This window comes from Fringilla coelebs (genome assembly GCF_963513975.1).
Source record: "Fringilla coelebs genome assembly, chromosome: 3".
In the NCBI taxonomy this organism is placed as follows: domain Eukaryota; kingdom Metazoa; phylum Chordata; class Aves; order Passeriformes; family Fringillidae; genus Fringilla; species Fringilla coelebs.
Genome location: NC_140030.1, coordinates 72,646,501 through 72,674,481, shown reverse-complemented (window position 1 = coordinate 72,674,481; position 27,981 = coordinate 72,646,501). Strand labels below are relative to the sequence as shown.

General features: G+C 37.3%; 1 protein-coding gene across 1 annotated transcript in view; it reads right to left on the bottom strand.

Moving 5' to 3' along the window:
- Positions 1 to 27,981, bottom strand: part of GALNT2 (polypeptide N-acetylgalactosaminyltransferase 2) — an 87,210-nt gene that overhangs the window by 16,544 nt on the left and 42,685 nt on the right. Inside the window, exons 2-8 of the mRNA XM_084202944.1 lie at positions 21,372 to 21,462; positions 19,381 to 19,534; positions 14,400 to 14,498; positions 13,753 to 13,820; positions 12,779 to 12,844; positions 9,620 to 9,741; positions 2,907 to 2,994 (exon numbers count right to left, since the gene is read on the bottom strand). Coding sequence (XP_084059070.1) covers positions 2,907 to 2,994; positions 9,620 to 9,741; positions 12,779 to 12,844; positions 13,753 to 13,820; positions 14,400 to 14,498; positions 19,381 to 19,534; positions 21,372 to 21,462 — 688 coding nt within the window. The remainder of the gene's footprint in view (positions 1 to 2,906; positions 2,995 to 9,619; positions 9,742 to 12,778; positions 12,845 to 13,752; positions 13,821 to 14,399; positions 14,499 to 19,380; positions 19,535 to 21,371; positions 21,463 to 27,981) is intronic.

Here is a 27,981-nt window from a genome sequence, read left to right as displayed (position 1 = left end):
GCCTGCTGCCAAACACATTTAGATCCTATGAGGTCATGTAATGAATGATTTCCAGATTTCTGGTGCACAGATGTCAATAGTTTTCATTCTCGAGTATAAAGATAAAGCAATTGCTTTGTGAGGGAGTGGAGAAAAAAGCTAATGTAAACAGACAACAGTTACAGCCCTACAAACTGCCTGTCTGCATCCGTAAAGGTGCATAGCAGTGAGTGATGTAGGAAGTTAAAAACTCTGCAGTTTTCACTTTAACTCACGAGATACTTATCACACACAATACAGAAATTACCCTGAACAGTCTTTACAGCATGCATGGCAGCTCCTTCTCTCCATGTCTGAGTATTTCATGAAGCATTGCACTGTAAAAATGAAAGACTGTCAAACTACTCCAAAACTCCAAGTAGCAAAACTGAAAAATGGCTACAACCCACAGCACTGCAAAGCCTCCAGCATGAAGAGTAAAATGAGTTCCAACAATTCCATGCAGTTAAAAAGCCACATTTCATCCTAGATAGCCAGCAAAATTACTTGCATCTGGGAGAGGTTGAAAAACGCACTGTTCTGCAGCCGCAGCAGTGAGAGAGGCAGTTACTGTGTACTCTAGTGAACACAAGGGGTCTCTTTTGGAACACAGCACTCTCACAAACTGAACAAGTGTATAAACTCTCTGCCCATTCAAAACTGGTTTTCTGTCTCCATTTTCACAGACTCTGGGAAAAAAACTGCACTCAATGAGATAGTATCAGTAATTCTGTAAAAGGAGTATTTTTAAACACAGTGCATATCCAGTATGAAACTCTATCCAGTGTAAACTGCATCACAGGCATACTCTAAATTATTAGCTCTCAGTTAACTACAGCTTGTTCCAGTAATTGTGGTGTTTCTCAGGGTGGCATAAACAGTTTCAGAAACCCCCTCCCCCTCAAAAACAAAACAAAAAAATCCAACCAAATATGAACCTGTAACATTAAATGCATGGATTTAGTTTTGGCCACACTTGGGAATTACTTCAGACTTGTCCACTTAGAAAAAAAGTGTGTACCACTTGCTAGGTTGCTTGTCATGGGTGATTAAGTCCTTTCAAGACAGACCAGGCACAAATGCTGTCCCAGCTGTTTCAACTCTCCATGCTTCAACCACATAGATACTGTACCTAAGGTTGAAAGCATAGTTCAGTTTCCATGTTTAGACTTGGCCCCAGTGAAAGTACCCTGTGGTGCCAAGAGCTGTAGTGCCTCTAACATGGCAATCTGTCTTTTGGGAACTGACAAATATATTATTTATATTTCAACTGACCCTCAAATAGCTTGGCACACTAGTATGTGTAAAATTTTCATTAGGTCAAAAAAAGACAGTTTCTCACTTCTCAATCAGAAGTATGTAGGATTCACGCACCTTAAAAAATGAAAAACTCAATCTCTTATCATGTACAAAAGGAAAAAATGCGTACTAAAAAATAATGGGTAAATGAACGAATTAGGTAACACAGATTCAAAGATAAAGCATGAAGGGCAGTAGTAAGTGAAACAATCACTCAATCCTCTCCCGCTTAACTTGGGAAGAATTTAGCATGAACCCAGCAGCAACTGATCTAAGGCTTCAAAGAAAATTCCTCCTCCTCCTGCAGACTACAATAAAAGCCACAAAATGGCGTAGGGATTTCTGTAGTTAATATTTAATGAATAGATTGGGTAAGGGCCTTAAGGTTTAATAATGCCAGCACATAGAATAGCACAGAACTATACATTAGCAGACTGTGAATATATGCACCATAGCTGTCATTTCAAAACATTAATAAAAAGGATATGGAACCTCTCGCCTCCAGATCACTCGTGAACTTGTAGCATATGCAACATTATGCAAATATTGCTTTTATTTTAGTTCACTGCCAAAACCTAGGTGACCAGTCAGAGACTAGAATCTAAAAGAGTAGAATGGAAACTGGTTTTTCCTTCCTTGCTCCAGGAAGTCCATTCAGAAAAAGACAGGACACTGTGAGAACAGCACTGTAATTTTGATATTGTGGCTCGTTTTGCACCTTTTATGCAGACAGTTCTGTTTCCAGGGTTGTAGGAACAATTATTTACAAATAATAGTTTAAAAATGGGGGTAAGTGGGTAGAGAACAACTGTTTTAAATACTAGATTCTTGTTAGCACTGAAAGACGTTTTAAAAATCTGTAATAAATAAGGAGTTTAGCATGTAGTTGCCCTCTCCCTCTTTGAGAAAGAAGATGAGAATAATTTTTTAAATTTATTCTTATTTAGGGCTTCAAAAGTCTTCTTGCTATTTGCTGTCAATACTTCACACTACCTAGACATATTGAAATTGTAGTACTTCTCAGTTTAAAGGGGGATATTTTCAATGGCAAAGGTATAAACACTACAAATTTTCATGGTCACAGGTGAGTGTTTTCACAATTACAGATCATGCCTAACAAACATTTATTTTTTTAAACACATTCCAAGCCTTCTGCTTATTCAGAAGAGTTTAATTTTTTAAGTAAACCAGCATCTTGAAAAAAACCTCATAGACACTGCATTGTTGATGGGCTTCTAAACTAGTGAGCAATTAAAGCCTGTGTTATCTAAAAAGAGAACCATATGCTCTGGCTATTAGCTTCTTCTGACACATTTACACAACCCTAGAAACCTCAGAGCAAGTCTTGCATATTGGTAAAAGGCAGCATAAACTTACAGGAATTAGTATAATAAAGATGAACTTTTAAAGGAGAGAACAGTAACGCCAATTAAAATCCAAGCCAAGAAGCAAGTGACCTATGGAACTAGATACTAGATCTAGGAAAGGGAAGAACAGTATGTTAATTGCCCATTCCACAATTGCAGTGATTATGAGCTTTGATTCTTGATGTGTTTTTTTAAAGTCTGTATTCCAGTACAGGTACATACCGCCTTTTAAATCAGCTGACGCCCCCACGTACTGGAAGTTGTCCATATTAATTACATCAATAATAGGAGACACAACTCTGGTCTTGTCCTAAAATAAATGTTAGAAAGTAATATTGAAATAATGAAATCAATATATAAAGATTCAGGCAGGATGTGATGTTGAACAGTTCAGCAGGATTTCATTAGCATGTCTCCCCAGCTCTCCCCCTACTTCCAAAGAGCCCGTGCTGTGAATAGCACTGCTCAGCACTGCTTCAGAGAGCAGAAACCATAGCATAGGGTATCTCTGGAAATCCTCTTTCTATTCTAGGCTACTTTTATTCAGTAATCCCCCTCTTCTGACTTGCTCTTGAAGAGGGCAGCAAACTTGTGATTCTAAAGGCAGTCAAGCAAACACCCCTTCCATTCTTACTCTTAAATCCAATGCAAAGAAAAGCATCCAGACAATTCATATTTTTCACAGCAAGTATCCAGCCATGCAGTGGACTACAGTCTTATTATTGCAACCTTTAAGGGACACTTAGGCCTTTCTGCAATCAGAAAGGTCTTAGGTTAATGCCAATCCATTTCACACTAGAAGAATCACACTTCAATAACAGATACTCAGATAGGAAAGAGAACTGAAAAAGCACCTCAAACTCATGAATACTATTAATCTCCAGCAGTTAAGATTCCAGTGGCACAGATAACCACAGTCCTCTATCCAACCATGGTCTCGTATACTATTCTGAGCAATGTTAATTATTTTAGCTTATGTTTTTGCCAAAATAGTTTAAGAACAAATATCTTTCCAACAACTCCATGTGTATTATCCAGCAGAATCACAAGACCTCAGTGTTCTAAAATAAGACTCATCTAATGTTAGAAATGCAGTATCATGGTTAAGCCAGTTTGTCTCTGTGAGTTATTGCTTGAATTCAAAATAAAAGTTTGGAGCTGCACAATTTAACATCATTCAGAGAACAGATAACTTCAGAACAGCATACCATCAAATCTGTGAATATAAAAAAAACCTGTTTTGAACAAACAGGAGATATTCTCCTATTATAGAGAAACTGTTCTCATGGTTAAAGGAAATACAACCTAAACATCTCAGTTTTAGGATTTTATTTTATGTCTTGAGACAACACCACATATTTTCTAAACAGTGGTTCAAGCAATGTATCCCCCTTACTAACCAGTATTATACAGAACAGACTGGAACCAAATTAGTATGAAAATAGCTTGAGGTCATAAGAAGAGACTTAAAAGCAACTTAGACAAATGCTTTGCTTGGTCCAATAAGAACCTTTAACACCCATTTTCTTTTTACTGAACCTTAGCTATTCAATCTCTGCTGATTTTAAATAAGCCCTAATTACATAAATGGCATGTACTAGGTCATTCTGCCTGAGTGAGCAAAGGGTCATGAATTTCTGTATCATCCAAAAGAAGAATTCAAGCAAGCCCAAGAGAATTCAAGCTGAAGACTAAGTGAAAAGCTGAAGACACATTGCTTTTTCCATTCACTTTACTATCACTAGTAAATGTCAACCAGGCTAAAAATCTGCTTTTATGAGAAATATAATGTAACATCTAATCGGGTCTCCTACTGATAATTAATCCATTTGGTCTCAAGCAAACTAGAAACACAAACAAAAAAAGGCCAACCTGTCTTACTCCCCCATGGATCATACCTCTGGCTCCTGTTTCTGCTAGTGATAGCCTCAAGCCCATGTTTGCAATGGCAAGTAAGGCACAGTTTTGCTAACCGTGTTGTACTTGGGAGGCAATTACAATTTACTGCACCTTCACTGCAAGTCCTGTGTGTGTGTGTGTGTGTGTGTGTGTGTGTGTGTGTGTGTGTACACCTTCCTACATCACTGAAATGCTTTAGATGTACCCATGCCCTTATTTTAGGCATTCTATATATAGTGATAGAATTAGGAAACTCCTTTAAATAAAGACTGATGAGACAGAAGATATTGACCTGTCCAGTTATTCACAGTATACCGATGAGCGTAAAATACAAAAATGAAAACATCCTTCCTTTCTTTCTCGTTTATTTCTTAGCTGAAATTGAGGCAGCCTATACATCTATGCCCCTCTCTAAAAGTATTTTTGAAGAAGATTTGTTTTTCAAATGGTTCTACTTGGCCAGGTTGAACCTGGTGGTAAAAGCTGCCCAAGTTATCAGATGCTACATTAGGCAGAGCTTCATTTAGGCTTCAGCTTATCTCCACCAAGCTACATAAGCAGGTAGCATGTTGTCTGTATACATCTGAGCTTTTACTGGTGGCCTGATTATTTCTATCAATATCAGTGCAACACCACACTAACACCACTTGCTACACCTAACACATTTTAACAACTCCCAGTTGTTTCTCTGACAGCCAAATACCCAGGCCATGTGCATTCAGTCTGATGTATAACCCTCACATTGTTGGCTTGGAAATGTGCTGCCCTTCTGTGACTTGAAATTACAGGATTTGCTCAGTAGCAAAGCAGAAAAAAGCTCTGTACATTCTTAAGGTGATGCTTTGCAGAGCATTAGGAAGTTGTTAATGCACAGACTGCTAAAAGAGAGCTTGTGGGTCTCCAAATTACAGAGTTCACTCATTTAAAAGACTAAAAAGCAACTGGTTCCTTTAATCACACCATGGATAAATAAGTACTTTGCTTTAGGATAATTTAACATAGAAAATCTTTTGCCTTCTAATGGAAGGTGCAACTGGAAAGCCATGTACTTCTTGGTGAACATAATGAAAAGAAATAGCCTGCAAACACTGCAAGTCTCTAGCGCCTGAAAATTTGTAGCAAACTGCATCATCTTGACAATTTATAAGGAAGTTATGAATACTTAGAGAATTAGGCTTTATATATTGTTCTTATAAACCAAGAAATTATCCCCAAGATTCTGCATTCATTGATTCCCCCTTCTAAAAGTCAAGACAGTTCAAAGATTAAACTTCACAATACTCTTAAGAGAAAATATAAATATTTTCCTTTTAGCATCAGCTAAAAGTGGACTCACTCAAAGTCAAAAAATCTGAGACAGACATGAAAAAGCAAACCACATCTCACTTCTTAATCTTAGTTATTTCTTCCTTTTAAGATCATCTCTGTTTAAAAATACCTTCCTAAATGTGACAGAGGATTTACTGCTATGCTATGAAAACAGATTAGTGCAGCACTGCACCAGAATCTTTCAATTTATTTTCCTCACACAATTGCTGAATTCTAAGAACAGAATGTCAAAGTGTTTAGAAATTTGAAAAGGAAAAAGCCAAGTAGATGAGTGCCCATGAAATTGCTAGTAGTTATAGATGTTTTCAGAACTGTGTATACTTATTACTCTGCTGACATTTCTGAGGAATCAAAGGGTTAACCTCCACTGTCTCCTCATTTAATCACATACACACACAAAAAAAAATCTAGAGGGCATAAAAGGTAGCCTTACAAATCAAGCAGAAAACCACTCTCCAGGAAGGAGCAAAAGATTCACCAGCTCTAGGTTACATGAGTATCTGTACACATTCTGAACTCTAAAGTAGTCACCTTGTGTGTATCATGCTTCTGCATTGAGCTTTTGGTCAAGTTGCTGTAGAAAAGTCCCTAGCAGAATCAGACCCCCTCCAGAAATGCTAAGCAAACATGGCTCCTGAAAAAAGGAAGATATTCTAACCAGGAAACCATCTTACAGAAGAAAACTGTGGGATGGATCATGCTTCAATTCAGGAAGAAAGCTTAATATCTCAGGCGTCAGAGGGAGAGCTTCCTAAAGTGGTTATAGTACATCAGATAGAATTTTACAGAACTTCAGACTGTTTCTTGGAAGCTGTAAATTCTTATATTGTAAGACACACAACTAATCTCCTAAAACCCCAACAGAAATAAATGGCAAGTAGGCAATTCTAGAACAGAAAGAAAAAAAAAGAACAAAACACACCAGATGTACTATAGATGCAGCTGCCTATCAAAAAACACAGTATTCATGAACAGGAGCCCTGACCTGAAAAATGTTACCAGTGAGAGCAGAAACAAGTTCACGTCTATTCAGCTTCTTGTCACCGAGACTACCAAAAAATGCTGCTAATTAACATCAACTAACATATCTGTCTGCCCTGTGAGCTGAATTAATCCATTTAAAATAACAAAGAGCTATCATATACAATATATAAACACTAACCCGGCCTTAATTATTTGAACAACCAGAAAACTTAAAAGCTGCTTTTTCAATCCCCGTAACTGTTGGCTGGGAATCTTTGCAGATGACAGTTAAATGGAATTCTATATTCATTATTTATTTAACAGTACATCAATCTTTTAAGACTAGAAAAATATATTCATACAGCTGAAAACTATTCAGTGGTACACAATTAGTGTGTACTCTGGTGACAATTGGAAGCAGCGAGTTTGAAGGATCTAATAATTCACATGCCACTAAAATGTAGCTGCTGCAAAAAGAAAAATATGCACCAGCTTCTCGAACCTAATACACCCCATTCAATGCTGGATCTTCACAAAATTGCCAGCAATTTAATAAGAGGTTTTACATTCTGTTACAATGAAAAGGTAACACTTTTTCAAATTCCATATCAGTTTCAGAAAGATAAATGAGTATGACCTGCAAAAAGTCATACAGAAGAGAAATGGGAAAATCACCAAGTAACTGTCTTACCAAATGCAGGGTTTTGCTGACCAAAACAACCACTTCTCTTCTTATTTCTTGAATAAATAGATGATTCAAATAGCTTACACAAAAGGTCTGAAAACAGTTCCCATGTTCTAGAATTCATTTGTACTTTAGCTGCAAGCATTCTCCACTTCTTTTAGAGATATATTGTATGCCTTCAAGTTTATTTTCCTAGTTAATAATTACAGAGAAATTCCCCCAAACCTTCTGAAGCTGCAACACTTTAGATGGGTAAAAAAAATAGGAGGAAGTGTTACGGTACCCATGCTCAAGGTTTTTTTAGGCACTAGGTACTTTAACAGGCACTAGGTTTCAGCTGATTAGTTATTTCTATTCCAAAACAGGATTTCAACTGCTGATGTGTCTTGGGCAACTTGCAGTATCTGAAACACCCAGTAAATATAACAGGCTATGGCCAATTTTGTGAGGTTTAACAAGGCAAAGTGCCAGGTTCTGCACTCAGGTCACAATTTCATGCAATACTACAGGATTGGGGATGCTGATTGACAGCAGCTGAACATGACCCAGCATGTGCCCAGGTGGCCAAGAAGGTCACTGGCGTCCTGGCCTGGATAAGCAACTGTGTGGCCAGCAAGACCAGGGCAGTCATCATCCCTTTGTATTCAGCACTGCTGGGGCCATACCCCAATCCTGTGTCCTTTTCTGGGCTCCTCACTCCAAGATACTGAGGTGCTGGAGTGTCCAGAGAAGAGTAATGGGGAGCTATGAAGTAACACAAGCCTTTTGAGGAGGAGCTGAGGGTGTTTAGCCTGGAGAAAGGAGTCTCAGGGAAGAGCTTATGACTCTGTATAACTACCTCACAGAAGGTTGCAGCAAGGTGGGGATCAGTCTCTTCCTAGAAGAAACAACTACAGGAAAGAGGAAATAGCTTCAAGTTACATCACAGAGATTTGGATTGGGTATTAGGAAAAATTTCTTCACTGAAAGAGTGGTCAAGCGTTGGAACAGACAGCCCAGGGAAGTGGAGGAGTCACCAACCCTGGAGGTATTTATTTAAGAGATGTGTAGATGTAGCACTTCAGGACCATGGTTTAATAATGGGCTTGGCAGGTGCTTGGGTAACAGCTGGACTCGATCTTAAATGTCATTTCCAGCCTGTATGATTTTATGATTCTAAAAGGATCACAGAACCAAACAGAATAAAGAAAATCAGTCATCAGTTGATAGCTTCTTCACTGGCATACTGAGTATGCAGGGTTTACTTTGTCTCTCTCCCCCTTTCTGTTTTTGGAGAATGCAAAGGAAACCATAAGGTGGATAAGTGAAGAACTGGGCATTAACCAAACAGAGTAGCTTAGCAAAGCCATTTTGATCAGAAGCATTTGGGAAGCAAACCCTTCCTGGAAGACTAGCTTTCCAGAAAGGGAATGCAATTAAGAAAGAATAAAAATCCTGTTGTCTTGAGTGTTTCTCAGTGCTTTTTTGGAATCACACTTCATTCAATTTCCACTTCAACTGAGTTCTTCCAGAGCAAGTTAACAAGTATAACCAACCCCTGGAGAAAACAGTATAGTTTCACTCTCAATCCTCTCAATTGCTTTTCCAGGACACAGACTAAGCATAATTTTCATAGATGCTGAGAGCCTCTAGTTCCTGCTAGTTTCCATGAGAATTTTGGTTTGACAAGTCATCCTCTCTCCTATTATCACACTGAATCTTAATGAGGTATAAAGATTTAGGTAAACCAAATCACATCAAGATGATACTGGTAGAGGAGAATCATACTTTGCGCTAAAGATTTTCAGCTTACTGAGGCAGTCCCCAAAGAACCAATGAAGCATATATTTGAATTATTTGCAAAGATAATAATAAATATTCAGATTTTATGTTCCTGTGTTCACAGATTAAATGAACAAAAATATGTTTTAATCACAGAACACTCCAATCATCTCCATCATCTTAAATCAGGGAAAAAGCTTCCCTAGGAAAATGAATAAAATTAATCTAGTATAAACCAGATGGCTTTAAAATTTAAAAGCTGCTTCTTCAGGAAATTACTTTACAACTCTTTACTAACCTCAGCTACTCTTTCCAAAAGCGGTTCCAGCCAGTGTTCATTGCACTCACAGTGACTATCCAGGAAGGTCAACACCTTGGCTTGTGCTGCATCTGCCCCTCTGACACGGGAGCGCATCAGGCCTGAGAAGTAAAGACAAAGTTTTAAGTATTCCTGGGGAAAACAATCAACAGTAGTGAGGAACTATTGCCTTCTAAGTTAGTAATTAGTTAAATGACTCAGACAGGGCAAATACACAAGCTCCATTATCAAAATCAGATGCTCATTAAGAATTCAGAGAAATGACTTCACACCAAACAGCCTGCAAGTGCCCAGCCTACTGCACTCTACAGGTTTCCATCTGATTTAAACAGAAGAAGCCAAGAACCTTTTCAAAACAAGTGATACATGAAAACAGATGGGTGTGTATTACCCTAAGTGATATTTACACCAGTGAGTCTTAAGATTGGACCTGAAAAAAAGTATGCCTCCTCAAGTTCTACTATGCAACTAAGGAAAGCACCATCATTAACTTACCCTCCTGACCTTTATGCCACCCCCCCATCTTAGTACTTACCAGAGTCTGTACAGTCTTCTATGAACTTCTTCAAGAAATAACAATGTTTCATTAATTCCCATCTGAGAGCCTTACCCCAACCCATTTGTCTTTCCTCTGTGACTACAGCCATTCTCTTGTTTTGCAGTTTGTTTGGGGTTTGTCTGTTCTGAATAGATATCTTTAGGCAGAAACTTCTGGCAAAAACAAAAGGTTCTTCTCTTCTCTATGTCTCGATTACATAGATACCCTCACTGATTTACTCTGCTCCTTTCCTTCCTTTTCTTTTACTATTTGTTCACTGGATGACCTCACCAATCCTTAAAATCCCTTGCTATATACTCACATAGCAAACTTCCTCCCATCCTTTGCAAATTTCCTCCCTACTTTTTTCTACTACTATTCAAAAATTCATTGATTTCTTTTTGTCATGTGAAACCAAAGCCAAGACTGATTTGTTTTGATTTTTTTTTTCTTTTTTAGATTTGGGTTTTTTCTTTTTCTTTCTTGATTGTTTCCCACTAAATCTGTTCTGGTTTGTTCAGGCATTTTCCTCCCCCAACTGAAATACTGTAAAAGAGTTGAGCCTGTTACTTACTCCTCCCTTTACGAAATAAATATGCAAAACATGACTATGCCAACAGAACACAAGATGCTTAAGAGGAAAAGCTTGTTTGCTCTAACCAACATTCAATAACAGCCCCATCGAGATCCTTTTCCTATCTCTTATTTCAACTGTGAACACAGTTCCAAATACATGCTGTGCCATAGCTCTCCAACCTTTTACATTTTATCTGTGCCACACTGACATCTAACTGTACCTGACTTGGTGCTGGTGCCTTAATTTCACCCTTTGAATCTGTCCTGGTAAGTTTTTCCACATCAAACCATTCCTCAAGCACTTACGCTATACTTTCTTTTTTTTTAACTTCTCAAATTCCTCCCCCCAGAGCTTATTATTTCTAAATAATATTGTTGAGGAGCCTACTGTTACTCTAATTCCATAGAAAACACACAACAGTGTTTCTAATTTCAGAGTTTAAAAAAATGGGCATGAGCACTTTAGTGATTGAGTCCTCCACAATCACATTCAGGTTTACGATGAATAGAGCTGAAACGGTTCCACTGAACATTTATTCTGTAGACTACCACACCCTCAAACACATCTGTTCCCATAACAAACTCTGGTACTAGAGATGAGACTAATAGCCACTAATATTTATTTTTGAAAGAAAAGCAGTTAATGTCACCCCCTTCACTGACACCATCTCTTCACCTCAAGTTTTGCTATAAAACACACTGCTTTCCTCTATTGTTCATACTACTGAGCTACTCTTAGCACCCTACACATTGGTTGATTTCACAAATTCTCTTAAATTTTAATTTGTATGGGTAATATTTAATCTTAATCTCACAAAGATACCAACTAATACTCTGTCATCTATCTGCAAACAATTGTGCTCTTCTGACATAATAGATTTGTCAAATTATATTTCATTTTCAGATATACTGATGTACATTCCTAAGCATGTATTTGCATATGCATTACAAATTAATATTTCAAATTGCTAAAAGAAACAAACATCAAAAATGTGTTACTTCATTCTGTTTTTTCCCTTACTGCTATCTGCATCTTCAAGTGATACACTGAAAAATGACATTAACTTACTCAGAACCTGGCAACCATGGCAAGTCATAAAAGACCTGCTTTCCTAATAAGCCTTTGTTCACAAGTATATTCCAAACAGAATATTTAAACACTAAGAGCCCATCAGTTAGTGCACTAACTTTAATTATGGGACAACACATGTTTTGTGCATGCAGTTTCCAGCTCCTGACAATCTAATGATTCCAGCTCTTCCCTAGGATATACAGCTTATAAAAATTAGCAAGCACATATGTGCTAATTCAGTCAGCTATTTCAACTGTCAAATCTCAGTTATTATTTCAAACAGCTGTAGATAACAGTTGGCTGCCTCTAATACTTTAAACTCCACTGTTAGTGAACTGCTGACTGAAGGGCTCAGTGATGTGAGACCACAATTTACAAAGCAACGTAGAAGAAAACACAAATGTAAGACAAATTTGTTACAGGGCACACTGGCTTCAGAAAAAAAACAGCATACTTGGTCTCAGCCCTCCTGGCTGCTCAAACCCTCAAGTCAAAGCAAATTGTTTGTCCGGACGTCCATCAACTAAATCCATAAAATTATATCTAATAAGAGAACCAGCAAAAAAAGAGGGCTATTTTTAAGCTGCATCATTTCAAACACAGATGCATTTTACAGTGAGACCTTGCATAGTACGGAAGCAGCTTAACTAAGGATTCAGCGCAGGAAGAGAAAGGAAAGGTTGAAGATTAAATGCAATTCCTGAAGGAATTGCACACTGTAAAAGCCAACAATGGGCAATTGTGCACAGAACAATATGGAAACAATCACAATTACTGTTTTTACCTGCACAATTATGTTTTTTTATTCCTTCTACTAGTAGATTTATAAAGTGAAGATCTCTCTTCCAATAAGGAAAGTAAAGCAGAATGTTCCATTAAAAGACTTGATGAAAACTAACAGATAAGGCAGCACAGTGGAGTTTGTATCTTACTTCCTTAAAATTAAGCCTACCTTCTCGCCGATCATTTCGGAGAACCCGTACCTTTTCAATTTTTCCTAAAAGAGCCCCATCATCAGCTAAAAAAAAAAAAAAACAATAATAAGTTTAAGAATTTTAAAAATAAAGAAAAAAATATCAAGTGATGAGAGCCAGTTTTGCATCCAACACTGTATACCAGAAGGAAGGCCATCTTCAAAGAAAACAAAAGCTTTTGTTTGTGAAAATGTTTGTGCTCATAATTAGTCACTCATCTCATAAGAAATAAAGAAAAATTACTAGGCTAAGAAATTACTACCTTCACCATGCTACTTAAAGCTAGCTTAATTTTACAGTCTTGAAATAATTTTATTTAACTATTTTCTATTTGCTTACTTTAGACAGTTTCTACATTGCATAGAGAGAAAAAAACTTCCATAAGATTAAATAAACTGCTTTCTTTGCCTGTAAGAAAGCTCACTTTCTAACCAACATTAAGACAAGCCTGACCTAAGCTAGTATTAGTAAAAGTATTAATGCAAATATATACATTTGCTTCTTCTAAGAAATATTACTCTGAGGTCCATTTCCATTGTTTAAACTTCTGTCATGATATCCTAGTACCTATAAGATGTTGACTTATTTTAGTTTCAGTAAGATTTTTTCTGAAAGACTGATGGAGACAGGTATTCCTTTAAAACAGCACTACAAAAACATTTCTTGCAAGAACCATGGGTTTTATTTTTATTTAAGATAATATTATATGAAAAGGCTCTTTTTAAAGATACACACTTATTATTTCCTGTTAGGTGAAGGACAAGATATACTGGAAACATTTATAGAGACTTCACATTTCCACAATGACACATATGGAAGAGTTAAGACTTGGTTTTGGCCAAGTCTCTGCCAATTCCTATTCATGTGTCCTACTCTCAATAGATTCACCTATCAGCGTCAAGAAATCTTACCAGAATAAGCGTAGTAAGGTAGGATCTTATAAAGTACTTACGATCATTACTGTAGTCATCCACTAGTATGATTTCCTTAATAAGATGTGCTGGACTTTTTTTAAGGACACTGAAACAGCCCGAAACAAAAAAAAATCATTTCAGCAGTGTTAATTTTCCAAAATAATGTCAGAAAAGCAGTTACTTAGTTAAGCTGTAGTAGAACCTATCCCAGGATGTTACTTTGAACAACAGCTGTTGGCCTGTTCTAACAAAAAGCATGAAAAGAGGCTCATGTATAATTTTGTATGTTCCTTCTTCCCTGCCTTCCTACTTCCCCCACCCCCACTATTCAAGCCCCCAGAAATCAGTGCATTTGACAATGTCCAACATGGAACTTTTGCAGATATCTTTGAGTCAAATATCACCTGGGAATCCAACCACCCTGACTTTTTCTTGGAACAGCCAGCCTCCAAACATCATCTGATAATCAGTCCCATACTTTCATGCATTTTAGTTAAGGTGAGCAATTTTGTTAAACATCACTATTTCAGGATGTATGAACCAAAGATCTCAATGAAATGAAAGCCTACCTTTTCCTCAGCAAATAGTTCAGAATAGTTCAATAATGGGTTGTTACTTCCCTTTCTTATCACAAGCTGATAGAAATGAATGGCCTTAAAGAAAATTCAGGCTCTCTTATGCATACCTGACAACAGTTCGAAGCAAAGCAGATCTTGCCTCGTTATGAAAGGTGATCACCACACTAGTGGCTGGCAAGTCTATCCGCCATTGTTTCCGCTGGCACCTGAAAGAAACAACTTTGTCATTTCTACCTTTTACATCCCAGGCTTGGGAGACTGCCCTCATTGCAAAGCATTTATCTGTTAAACTCAGACATGCTGCCTAAGAGGAATGAAATAGCTTGTTTTCAAGTGAGATTATAATCAACCTGTCTTTTGACACTTTTGGCAGCTGTTTTAGTACACAAAAGACTAAAAAGTCAGTGGCAGATATGGGCAGGTTCAGACAAGTCACCAGACCATCATCACTGCACTATGTCAAATGTCTCTTGTGCAGCTGAGTATGAAACCAGAGCCCTTCTTTTACACTTAAAGCATTCAATACGTGCAAGGCAATAGGTATATTTTCAATGAAAATGCACAGTTCACAGGCTACCACATGTTTCTTCTTTAGAATGGCATGTGTCCACTTCTCCCTTTATTTTTAAAGCTCCTGTAACATCCTGGCCACACTCCTAGAGAGAACTAGTTTTCTTTTCTAATGAGAACTTGTAAGGATCATAATATTCAGAATTTGAAAAACAGAGCGAACTGAGACAATGCTGAGCCAACTAAACACAGAACCATATCCTTCCAAACCATAAAGATAATAAATATTCTATGTCAACCCATTTTTCATCACCTCTAGAAACCTGAAATTAGTATAATAAGCAAAAAGAAGCAAATCCCAAAATGCTTCCTTCAGGACTACATCCAGTTAAGCTATTTAATCTAATAAAATAAACCTAAAAAAGATGTTATGCTCATTTTATTAGAAACTAGCAGTTCTAGAAAACAGTGTATATTGAGTTTATGCCAAAAGCATTACAATGTGACAAGTCACAATACTGATTGCCATTTGTGCAGTGACACACACCAGTGATGTATTTCTTCCATGTCCTTTAATTAAGGGCAGAGTTTTAACAGGCCAAGCTGTCTTCAGAAAGAATAAACCCAACTAGCATACACCCGTAGCAAATTCAGCGATTCATTTCAGTACTTATTTCAGCAACCCAATTTCTGTACTCTGCGCAGTATTAATCAGACCAGTTTTTAAGAGAAGTTTGCCACCCACACTTCTAAATCTAGGCCTCTGCATGTATAAAAGCCCACTCCATACCTAATTAAACATCTGCAACATGCACCATAAACAATACAACCTCCAGCTTCTTGGAATCAGAGAGCAAGCAGAAATGTGCTCTGGGTTGTTGTAGGGCCCACCCTACAACAACCCAATAACCTGTGGTATTTTTGATCCAACACAACCATAGTGTCACACACATTAGTGCCTGCATGAAATGAAACATTCTCCTGCTGCAGTGACCTCACTTGGCTCTGCACAAAAACAGAGCCTATGTCAAGCCTGCAACTGCTGTGTCAGATTAGCAGGGCTGCTCTGGCTCTGTGGTGGGTGTACGGGATGGCTTTGTCACTAGAGCCCAGCATGGAACAAAAAAACCTCAAATGCCTGTGTTCCTGAAAAATAAAGAGCAGTTCCTCTAGTGTGAGCTCCTGGCAATTCATCTAGACAGCTAAAAGATGTGCAATTATTATACTCCAAAGTCTGCAGGGCCAAAGAAGATATTCTTTATCCTGCTAGCTTTCAAATTACCCACAGAGGACAGAGCTACTGTGCACGCAGTTATCACATGAAGCACTTGCATTAGAATAATTAAAAAGTCACATTAAACTTATATTGATCTCTTTGCAGAAGAGAGTACTTGAGCCAGATCACATATTAGGGGGAATTACTCAAGGCAATGAAGCCTCTCAATTTTAAAAAAACTCGAGAGAAGAGCACTACTGTGTATTTCTGAGGGAGAAATGAGACTTCTAGCCTTCCAAATAAAAGGAGGAATGTTTCACCAAGTAACGCTGTTTTCAGCTCTTCATAAATCCCTGCTTTAACTGACTCAGTATCAGTCAGTCTTCCTCCTACTCTGCTGTGTCAACAGGGCCAGAGTTAAAATTCAAACCAAAGAAACAATGTCATTATTTTTGGCACAAAGATTAAACTTTGTCTCCTAAAGCTGCAGCACTTCAATTTTACATGCAGAGTAAGAAAATACATTTAGTTAAGACAGAACTTGAACTGAAAATTTCAATCAAGACCTTCAATGTTTAACATAGGTCAGTAAAATGAGTTAAAACATGAAAAGTATATTCCTTCCCCAGAGATTTGGACTGGTTCATTTAATTAACAATTTTTCCCAAAACCTCCGATTTGTTTGAAACCACTTTTTGACAGAAATATACATTTACACCAATGCAAGGAGAACATTCACTTCAGCTGGCACACAGGAAAGTTTGTTTCTTCTCTACTTAAGAATAAAACTTAAGTGTGAGGTCAGAAGCTTCTAATAGGTGCCAAATTACAAAGAAAACAGTTTAACGCAGCTATAGTACTTGACAGTAATTCCTAAAAATCATCACATCACGTCAATTAGAAGATATGATCAGAAATCACTAGTCCAAATGGGGAACATTGGTCCACAAAAAATATGGACTATTTAATCCTTTATTCTTCTTGGGAAACTATTTTACACTGACAGAAGGACAGCTCTATGAGCTTGCTATTAGAACTGTGACACCCACTTGTCACTTTCTGGATCTCCCAAATCTACCATGAAATGAAAGGAAACACAGAGGTTTCTTAGAGTTGTTGTGAGCATCAGCTGGAGTGAGAATCCATGCTCCTGCTCAGAGTTCTCTCCACTTCCTTTCTTATGTTGTATCTGCCTGTTTCTCCCTTCTTCCCTTTGCTTAAAACGAAGGCAAGCAGCTAAGATGAGTGAACCAAAAGTGCCTGGTGGTACTGCTTGCATGCTTTCACAAAAAGCATGAGGAAAACTTTTGTCTTCCTGCTAGTAAAAATTTGCATGATGTAAAAAAAGACTTAATATAGTATTAAAAGATGCATAGTTACACTCACATCTACATATGTAATGCAGAATCCTGAAAAATTCCTCCTAAACAGTCTAGAAAATTCCAGCAATTAAAAAATTCTTGGACACATCAATACAATTAATAACAAGTTACTTAAGAAGAAACAAAGTATTTTCTCATCCCAGCTTTTTTCCTTAAAGAAGGCTGCAACAGCTCCACAGATCTTACTCTCAACCCAGATGCCTTCAATTTTATTAGACACTAACATGCTTCAAAGTGCCTCATGCTCAGATAATCTTCTTCCTATAGCTATTGCTTTTGTTCTTTCCATTGCACACTTCCCAAAAAAAAGTATTTCATGCAGCTTTTTCAGCTTGTGCAGTGAAAGTTCTTCCCAAAACAGAATGAAAATTAAATGCAACATGGCAGGGAACTCATTAAGAACAGCTTGTAATAATGATTGCTTCAGTTTGTTTTACTGTTTAGTTCATTTTTTCTTTAAAAGATGACTAGTCACAGACTGAGAGGCACTTAAATCTCCTCCATGGCACAGTCTAAGTAATAATCCCAGCTCAGTATAGCCTTTCCCCAGTAACATCTCTCTCTGAGTTCTTTTTCAGCTCTGTTTAGTGAAAACACTTAAGCAAACCAGCATATAATAACAAGACTAACAGTTAAAAGAAACATGGCCATTGTAATATCATTTATCTCTGGATGTCTCTCTTATTTAAGTTATTCTCAACAGACAGCCTTTGTCTTTATAGACATGCCCCCCTCCCTCCCCAGAAAATTCCAAATTCAGCATATCTGAATCATAGAAACTTCTAAAAGTTGGTAGTTGAGTTTGATCTCTTGGAAAAGAATACCTGATAGAAAAAGAATACATTTCATGTGGAAAAAAAAAGTATACGCTATGAAGAAAACTCAAAAGTAATTTTAAACTCCTCAGTACAACACCATAGGCAACGTGCTTTTCACTGCTTTCTTGACAACAGGTAAAACACCAGATTCTTCCTACTTTGACATGCAATTAACAACAAATTACTTGCTTTACTCCATCTACAGCTACTTCGCATAAAGAAATCTAAACCCACACTATTATACAAGGGATTTCAAAAATGACTGAGTTTCTACACAAATTTTCTTCACTAGGCCATTTCTGATTAAAGAGCTTTAAGGGAGAAAACAGGAACCTTCTTGTTCTCGTTCCTCTTCTGTGGTCTTTTTTTGCTTCTTCTGCTTATGAATCTGTGAATGTACATTCATCCTAACTGTAGAATTAGTTAGGCAAATTAACCACATATGGTTGGTTTTAAAACCAAACCAAACCTGGTTTTGTATTTTCAAGTTACAAAGTCCTAATCAGCAACTTTTTTTTAAGCAAGACGCATGCAAGTTATTAAAACCTTTTTAAAATGAAGGTCTTCTCTAAGCAAAACTTTCCTTACTGTGAACTGTCCTGTTTCCTGAAACTACACAAGCAGCCTGTCCTACGTTTACCAAGGAGCAACTAAATTGATTCCTTTAGGTTTAGAGTTGACAATCATCACATACAAACAGAATCACAGAGTCACTGAGATCCAAAGTGGCCCTGGAGATCTCTGAGCCCAAATTCCCTTGAAGTAGTGCCTGCTACAGCAGGCTCTGCACTGGGCTTTGAATATCCCTAAGCCTGGAGACTTCACACCCTTTCCAGGCAACCTGCTGCGCTGTTTGATGATCCTCACTGTGAAACAGACTTACAAACATAGAAACCAAGAATGCCACCAGATAAACAGGAACAAAGAAAGACTGAAATGCAGCACCAATTTGGATATATAATACATGCTGATGCAACTCCTGGAAAAAGAAAAACTTGAATAAGATGTATTGTTCCTTAACCCACTGTTCAAAGGATCAGGGAGTTTACTGTTACTGGCCTTTCTAAAGCTGGAAACTCCTGCTTCAGAAAAAGCAGCTCAAAAGCAATAAATACAGAAAGGCTAAGCCAAGGCAACACGGCTCCATCCATTTGGCACTTACTGATCATGCCTAGTGTCAGGAATGCTCCGGTCCATTCGCAGTTTGTCACTTTCCACCTGATTGAACTTATTCCGTGCATATGGATCCTGGCCGGATCGCACCACGGTAGCGCTGACATAGGCGTCCTGATCAAAGTCTTGCCACCGAACCTTTCCTACAGTAGAAAAACAGGGAAATATCCAGTTTAATAGTCATGATTGAAGGAACAACATTCAGTAATCCAAACACAACCGATGAAATATTTAATTGACTAAACTTCAACAGTAGTGTTAATAGTGTAACATCAAAACTCACTTTCGCATATTAAATTTGTCTAGACTATCCTGCAAATCAGTATCAAATTTTTAAAACAATGCAATGAATCTGCAGAAATATGAACACCAGGCTTCACTGCCACAAGGATTCAGAAGTTTGCCTATATTAACTGAAAATAAAGAAAATAATGATTTATTGTTCTGTCTGTGACACCTTTGATGTTTGATTCCAGACTCAAATAATACCTTGCAGTAACAGTTCTCCTGTCTGTTACACCAGGCCATAAGAGACTACTAATCAACATATGAAATGAAAAAGCCATGACCTGCTCTACTTCACACTTAATCTTACTTCTAGTTTCAACCCTTCCAGCTTCTGATAGCTCTCCTTTTCAACCTGTGACACTTCCCACTCCCTTTAATACTCAAACAGGCTACTTAAGGCCACTGGGAAAGTATGAAGTTTGGTCCAGAATACATAAACATTCAAAAAAAGGGAAATAAGAACTGTTGGAAGGTGCAAAATTGGCTGATCTAACACCAGAAACAAAATTTGTGGACAGGACTGTTAAGCAGAACAAATAACTGAAAATATCTGCCAGAAACCAACTTAAATAAGCCAGGCTCTTCAAATTTTGGGGATTTATTTCTCAATACATACACAAAGCAAAGGCTTTGCCAAAAAGGTATACATAGATAACCAGTCCTATTTCCCTTCTCCGAACAGTAGCTAAGTTAAGGCAGGCCAAATGATACAGAAAAAAGGCATCAATAGCAAAGAGCTTATACTGTACCTAGAGACCCTATGACTGAAAAAGAAAAATCATACCTCACATGTTCCTGGGGATGGAAGTTCCCAGCTGCTTAAAAGAAAGCTTGCCTTGGTTAGTTCTTTCTGCAAGAACTCATAGTATTTCAAATGTTTGGCCAAGACATATTTGTAAGCAAAACATGAGGATTCATAGAAGAGAAGCAAAACCTGGGATGCTATCTCATCAATAGTTCTCCTTGTCAGAGGTTAAACTTTTCAATTGTGTAAAATATTCAAATTCAATTTTCATTTTTCTGTATGCTTTAGTTTGCCAATTGTAGCAATATATGAAATCTCATTGATGTGAAACAGTTAAGCAGCAAAAGAAGTTTATGGAAGCATTCACATGAAATGAAGATTCCTTAACACTTAATTTTCCTAACTCATCCTCAAGGCATAAGGATTTCACTCAAACAAAATAAAAATCACGTTGCTCTGTTATTTTCCAGCATGTGACAAACACTGAGCAAGCATGAGGAAAAAATAAAGTACACCAGCAGCACAGTTAGAAAAATCTGCCAAATCAAAAGCTAGAAAAGACCTAAAAAAGTATGAACCTTGGCTGAATCCTCAGCCAAAGTAACAGTACCAAGGTGACTTGTCTGTTGCCTGCCAGCATCATCCACCAAGAGAAATGGACTACTTTTGTACCAGAGGCTTTTACAGTATCTCAAACCTATTGAAGGACAATACAAACATACTAGCAAAGAACCACACTGCCTATTGTATCTCAAAGGAGCAGTGAAGCAGGTAAGATTTAAGGATGCTGAAGCTATAAGCACAGAGAAGTACATGTTGCTAAAATAATCCCAGCACTTTCAAACTACAAAGAATTATTAGAATCAGAACAACTACAGTGTTTTATGGCTTTCACTGATAAATGTTTCATGTCTATGGATCTTTCATAACAAATCTTACTGCAATACCTGGAGGTAGTGTCTCCACACTTTGTGCCTTGTCCTCCACATCATTGCCACGCACTTCTTTCCTTTTGGGGTCAATATCATTTGGGTCCTCCTGAAAAAAAAGTACATAATCTTTAAAGTAATCTTAATTTAGTTTTGTGTCTTCAAAGTAAACTACGTTTTCCAGATTTTAAACTTAAGAGTGGTCCAAGAAAACCAGGATTTTAAGAGAAACAATGATTATTCTCTCCATTTCTTGAAAAACACAACAAAAATTAAAGCAGAATTTGCAGGTAATTTATGTAAAAATTCTTCTTTGGAGAAAAAAAAAGAGGTGAAATCTATTGGGAAAGATGGAATTCTTTTTTTAATCAGTTATATTCTGAGGAGCTACGTGGGCAAAAAGGTTAAGCAAGACCTGAAGAAAGCCCTGCTCTAACAAGGAATAGCCTAAACAGAAGGTTATTTGAAAAGAGAAATCAGGTCATCTAGCAATTATATCCAGAATGGCAGCCTTACTATTGGAAAAATACTTCCAAAATATTTCCCTGGGTTAATATCATTGGAGTTTATTCTGGGCTTCACAGGCAACTCTGCTGGATTTGTGATTGCAGAGCTATTGATGATTTAGATGGGTGGGAGGCAAATAGTTTCACTGACGCTCTCCTCCCATTTCCAGCATTAATTCTGAACCTATAAATCTCATTTTCAACAGGGAAAGGAAAAAAACCCTGATCAGTACACTTTTGCATTCTTATCACCACAAAAATACAAAGTATGAAGCTGGAATTACCCCATTATGCATTTGGAAGAAGTGGAGAAGAAGCTAACTTTAAAACAAAAAAACTAGCAATTGCATGGACTGTATGCCAATTTGTACTCTACACTTAGCCAATTGATTTAAGTGCCATCAGCTTCTGTTGTTCTTGCACACTTGCCAAAAGAAATTCCATTTTCTCTTCTAAATCTGCACTGAAGGAGTCCCATCTATACAACCAGTTATATTGGCACTATCCTGAGAAAGACAAGACCTTTACTACAACATGCAAGAAGATACAACACTGTGCCTATACTAATCACTGAGTGCACTGAAGCCAAGCAGTGCAGAACAGTTCTCATCTCTTACAGGAATCTGCCAGAGCCTCCAGAGCAGGGTGATGGTGTATGAAGTGCATACCGGAAAATATCTCTGCTGTCCCAGCCCCTAAGCCACATCTGGGGAATTCTTTGATGGAATGGTAAGTAGTTGGAACAGGCCTAAGTTATGCTGGGGAACATTTGAACCACAAATGATACCATTTCAGCTTGTCCCCAGGCATCCCAGAACTTTCCAATGTAAATTCAGCTTAAGTCTCTAAGTGCTAAGTTGGCACTAATATTTAGAAATATGTTGAAAAAGGCAACATATTTCTAAAATACTGAAATTAAAAACTAAATACAGATGTTCTCCCCCCAAGAAATACAGCTAAATCAGTTAAAAACAGAGTACTACTATATATATATATATATATATATATATATATGTGCATGTTTTTCATAGCATCATTCATCAAGGATCCTAGAGAGAAGAAATTTTAGCAGGTTCTTATACTACATATCCTCATGTTGGTACATGCTTTGGGCTACTGGGCCTTGTGGACCTCAATTGATATCTCTGCTTAGAGAAAGCTTTAGGACAACAATGAAAAAAAACCAAAGAAAACCCCCACCAACACAAAAACTCCCAAAACCACACAACACATTTCAAGAAAATGTTTATGACTCACACTAATGAGGGAAATTATATGTCACTGTGCACTGAGTCCCACCAGCACAGTGAAATAGACAGTTTGTGTTTTGAGAAAGTTGTATTTCACTCATTATTTGGCTTTGTGCACCATTTTAAAGATACTACAGAAACATTGAAATCCAAGTATCAGTGGTAGCTGCAAAATTCAGTGAAGCTCTTTACTATTCCAAATGACTGTAATGAGTCTAAAAAACTTGTAAGTTAAAAAATAAATGCAAAACATCTGCTAAACAGTAGAAATAATAATAAAAGTAATAAGGCAAGGGTTTCTCCTATTATTAAACAAAACAAACTATTGAGTGCTTCCTCACTGTCCCCCTACCTTTAACTCTTTGGGGTAAAACTCTGCCTTCCCATTAATCCTTCTAGGCAAGCTACATGTGCCATTGAGAGTAATTATTTATAAAGTTCTTCCACTTTGGATTTTGGTGCTGTTGTGTTTCGTTTTTTATAAAACGAACAAACTACCAAAGGCAAAGTTAGATTCAGAAATCTCACAGTTATATGCCATTTTGAATTCTTATAAATGTGACCCTTTCAGGAAACTACTTGGTACAGCCTTCAGACATTTTGAGGTGAGCCAAGCTGCCAGGATAGACGTTGCCACTGTATATTGCTTGATGCTCACCTTGCCTCCTAAGACTCCTTAAAAAACAGTATTGTGATGGGAGAGTATGGGGCATTAAGGGATATTTACTTTGAACTTTGTGCTCTAGATTAGGACTTTGTGGCTCTAAAATCAGCAACTTATTTAAAACTGATACTCTGGTGTAAGCACTAACTTTCATCCAATTAAGACTTTGGAAGTACATGTGGGAAACCCCTACCTTTTAGGCGCAAACAAGACGTTACATCCTTTAGCAAGAACTTGAGAGCACGAAAAGAGATGAAAGCAGTTGTTGAAACCATAGGCATAAACACACCCAGTTTCTTAATATAATTGATTGCAAAGTTTACTTCAGCATGGTAATTTGGTGCTATATAGGAAACAATCACATGATCAAATGGAATTACCATGTTGCCATCACCACAGACAGAGTTGCTTTTTCAGCCTGCCTTGAGTGAAACAAAATCCCAACTTCTAATGTGATCTTAAAAGGCCACTTGCTTTTGAGGAGTAATCTTCTTGGTAAAAGACAACAATGCTGGCACTGACAAAACTCATTCATACAGAAAGCTAAGCTTAGGGGAAGACTGAAAGCAACTTAAATTGCTTAAGAGGAGGCACAGCTCTTTCATCGTGAGAGCACAAGAGTGAGATTTAATGAATAAAAATTAAAAAGAAAAGGCTACTGTATTTTTCTACAATAAAATACTACTAATACTTTAAAATAATATTTTCTGGACGTTTTTAAAGAGCTGGCAATTTCAGGCTACAACTTGGTATGTAAATGCACATGGACAACCACTTTGAAGTTATTGAAAAATAAAAAAGGTAGCTGCCAACTAGCAAAGACATTGACCACACATTAGATGCACACAGAACACTACCAGAATAAAACCTTTGTAGCCACTGCTCATGCAGTTATTTTCTCAGGCCAGGACACACATTAACAAGAAAATAAGTGCACATCAGCTAAAATGCAAGTATTGCAGGGATTTGGAATATTTTAATTTTACACATCATGTCACTGCTTCCCACTAATTTCTGATTCAGTAGCAGAAGACATGCAAAAAAACAAAAAAAAAAATTTCAATGGGAAATATCACGATGATACTACAGTAATATTTTTAACATAACAAATAAATGTACATTAAATGCAATTTTTAAATTCAATTATTTCAATACCTTTGTTATTCCTAAAGCTCTGAAACTAAGGAATGCACGTTTATTTAACATTTTGTTAAAACATTCCTTGAAGCCATAACCTTGCACAATTCATTATGGTAAATTGACTAATCTGAAGGTGGGGTGGATTTTTTTAGGCTGATTTTAATCACAGAGTTGCCACAACTTTTTCTTTCAGGACACAAGCTCTACATGCCTCAGAATGTTTGTCATCTACTGACAAACCTTGCTATAATGGCTCACTTTTCTTTCCCTGCTCTACTCACTCACTCCATTAAGACTAGCTGCAGGACTGAATTTGAGATATGTTGAAGATGCAACATCAAGCTTTTCTGAGTCTAGTTTCTGAGAACTAGACTCAAAGAAATTGTTTAAGGAAATGATTAGTTACACATTTGCAGCTGCTCTGCTGCAGGGAAAGGATGAGGTAGTTCAAATTCAAAGCAGGATTCAAACATTTTTCACAGCACTTCTACACATATACAACAAGACATGATCGTATGCCATGAGAAATTTAAGAGTACTCAATTTGAGTTTAGAAAGCTATAATTATACACAGATGTACATTAGTGGATAATTTCATTACCATTATTTAAATCTTCCAGACCACTTCCCTTTAGTTTTTGTATATTTGTGTGCATTTAATATTATATTCCTTACAAGCATTGCAAAGCAATTCTTCATCAGTTGTTTTTTCACTTGGCATCAAAACCAATTTTCAGCCGTTCCAAGTCCCTAGGTATTGCTTCTATATAAAAAAAAATAAAACCACACTTTAAACTACTACTGTTTTTCTTATTTTTGTCTCACAATACTTTTTTTTTCCCTTTTAATTATAGTTTCAAATATCACGCATTTGACATTTAACTGCTATGAACTAGATCTCATTATAGCAGAGATTTCAACCCCACAGTGGCTTCCTATCAAGAGAACAACTTAACAACATGAAACATCCTTAGGTACATTAAGATATCACACAGACCTTACAAGTAGCAACTCAACACAAATCTCTGAAAAGCTCTTGAGTTTGGAAATATCTCAAGTGGGAGCTGACTGTGCTCCCAATACCAGCCATTCCTTTCAGGCAACAAAGGTGCTGAACAGCATGCAACATTTGGGCACAAGAGATGGCTGTGAGTTATGTGCTACCTGGTCAGGTAGACACTCAGACAAAATAATTGAGAAATATATCTTTGTTGAACAAAATACATGTTGAGGCTTAATATCTGTTGCAGAACTTGTTTTTAGGTGAGGGCTACTGCAGACAGATTTTCTTCTAGTGGTGATTTTCTAAGAGGAAAGTGGATACTGGCAGCACCTTCAAAGAGCAGCATTTGATCCAGCTGGCCTAATAAAAGGCTGTGCTGCATCCAGCGGTACAGATCAGTCACACCAATTGATGGGTTTGGAAGGGGTACTCTCACTGCAAGATGACTCCTCTCAGGACTTCATACACTTTTCTTCTGACCACATAATTGGGACCAGACACACAGAAGCACTTCCATGTTGTGTGGAGCAGCACTTGGCATTGCAACAGTGTAATGCCTGCTGAAGTTTACATCCCTAAACCAGTCATAAAGTCTCCTCCTAAGAAAAAGACTCAAAGATAAGGAGAATCTGACAACTAAGACACTGACACACTAAACCAAAGTTTCCTTGCTGCTGCTTAGTATCTCCCTCTATTCAGTATGAGCCCTTCCCTCCACCCCAATTCTATTCACAATCTTTTAATTACCCATCACATTAGCAGAGTAAGCTCTGAAGCACCAGTTCCTTCCGACGCAGGAGGACCTTCAGCAGAGTCCAGTGTCCAGCTCAGCCTGATTTCTGACCCAGCACTCACTCTCTGCCTCCCAAGGAGTCTCTAGAAATACAACTCCAGTCTCTCCTGCTGCAGTAAATGAATCCAGCTTTCCTGCGTGCCAGGCAAGCACTCTAGCAATTTAATGTAATTACATTATGGGGCACCCACTTCTCTTCTCAGCAAAAGCCTTTCATACAAAACAGAGATAAAGTATCCTCTGAAAATGCCTGGAATGCTGCTTCTTACAGAAAAGACAAGCAGAAAATATCCCATAAAAAATTTTAACTTCCTCTGCCAACCTGCTTAGCATACTAAGGCAGACATTTCCAAGCACACCAAGAAGTGAAGCATAAACACTGAAAAACTATACACTTTGCAATATTTGATTATCACTGTTAGTGTCCAAAATTATTACAGCAAGGATGATTTCATTTTCATTCTTACTCCTTTACTCAGTGTAAGTAAATTGCTGTCAAAGGCACATTCTTTTCATCTATTTGAGTACTCAGAACAAAAATAGAAGCTTCCAGCAGGAAGAACACACACAGCCCTCATAAGAATATTTTATATTCTCAAAAAAAACCCCCAAAAAACAGGGAAAAGCATCAAGATTATATCTTGATAGCTGCATATACAGGAAATGTGTTTAGATATACTCTCAGTTAATACATTCAAAATATTTTGAAAATGGCAATTACTATAAGCTGTACTCTCTAGACAAAATTAAATGCCTTTGTGTCCTACCCTCTCTGTAAATGTTACCTTTACTTGGTGCAAAGAACATATTTTGTAGCTTACAGGCACTATCTAAAGTACTAAAACAACTATAAAACATGACATTTTCTAACCCTAGAATGGGATTAAACAAAAATAATGCTATATCTGAGGTTTCTGGAAAACAGGTATACATATTCTCTGAGGAAGGTCTCATCCAACTTTGCAGTTGAAGACTTATTTGTACAGCAACTAGGATGAACTGGAAATTCAGGTTCAACTTAATTTCTGGGCACATTAGACCTATTCAACTGACAAAAGCCAAGAAGCAATAGAAAACCCCAGGTAAGGCAGGTCAGGCTATTCAAGAAGTATAGATAAGCTATTAAACATGAAGATTTGCATGCAAGTATATTTTAAGTTTTCTTCAAATTTTCATTAGTTCCCTAAAAATAATAGCATGAGTTCTCTCCCAAATACCCACATTGGTATAACATACACTGGATTAACTGATTAGCCCACAAATGCTATACAG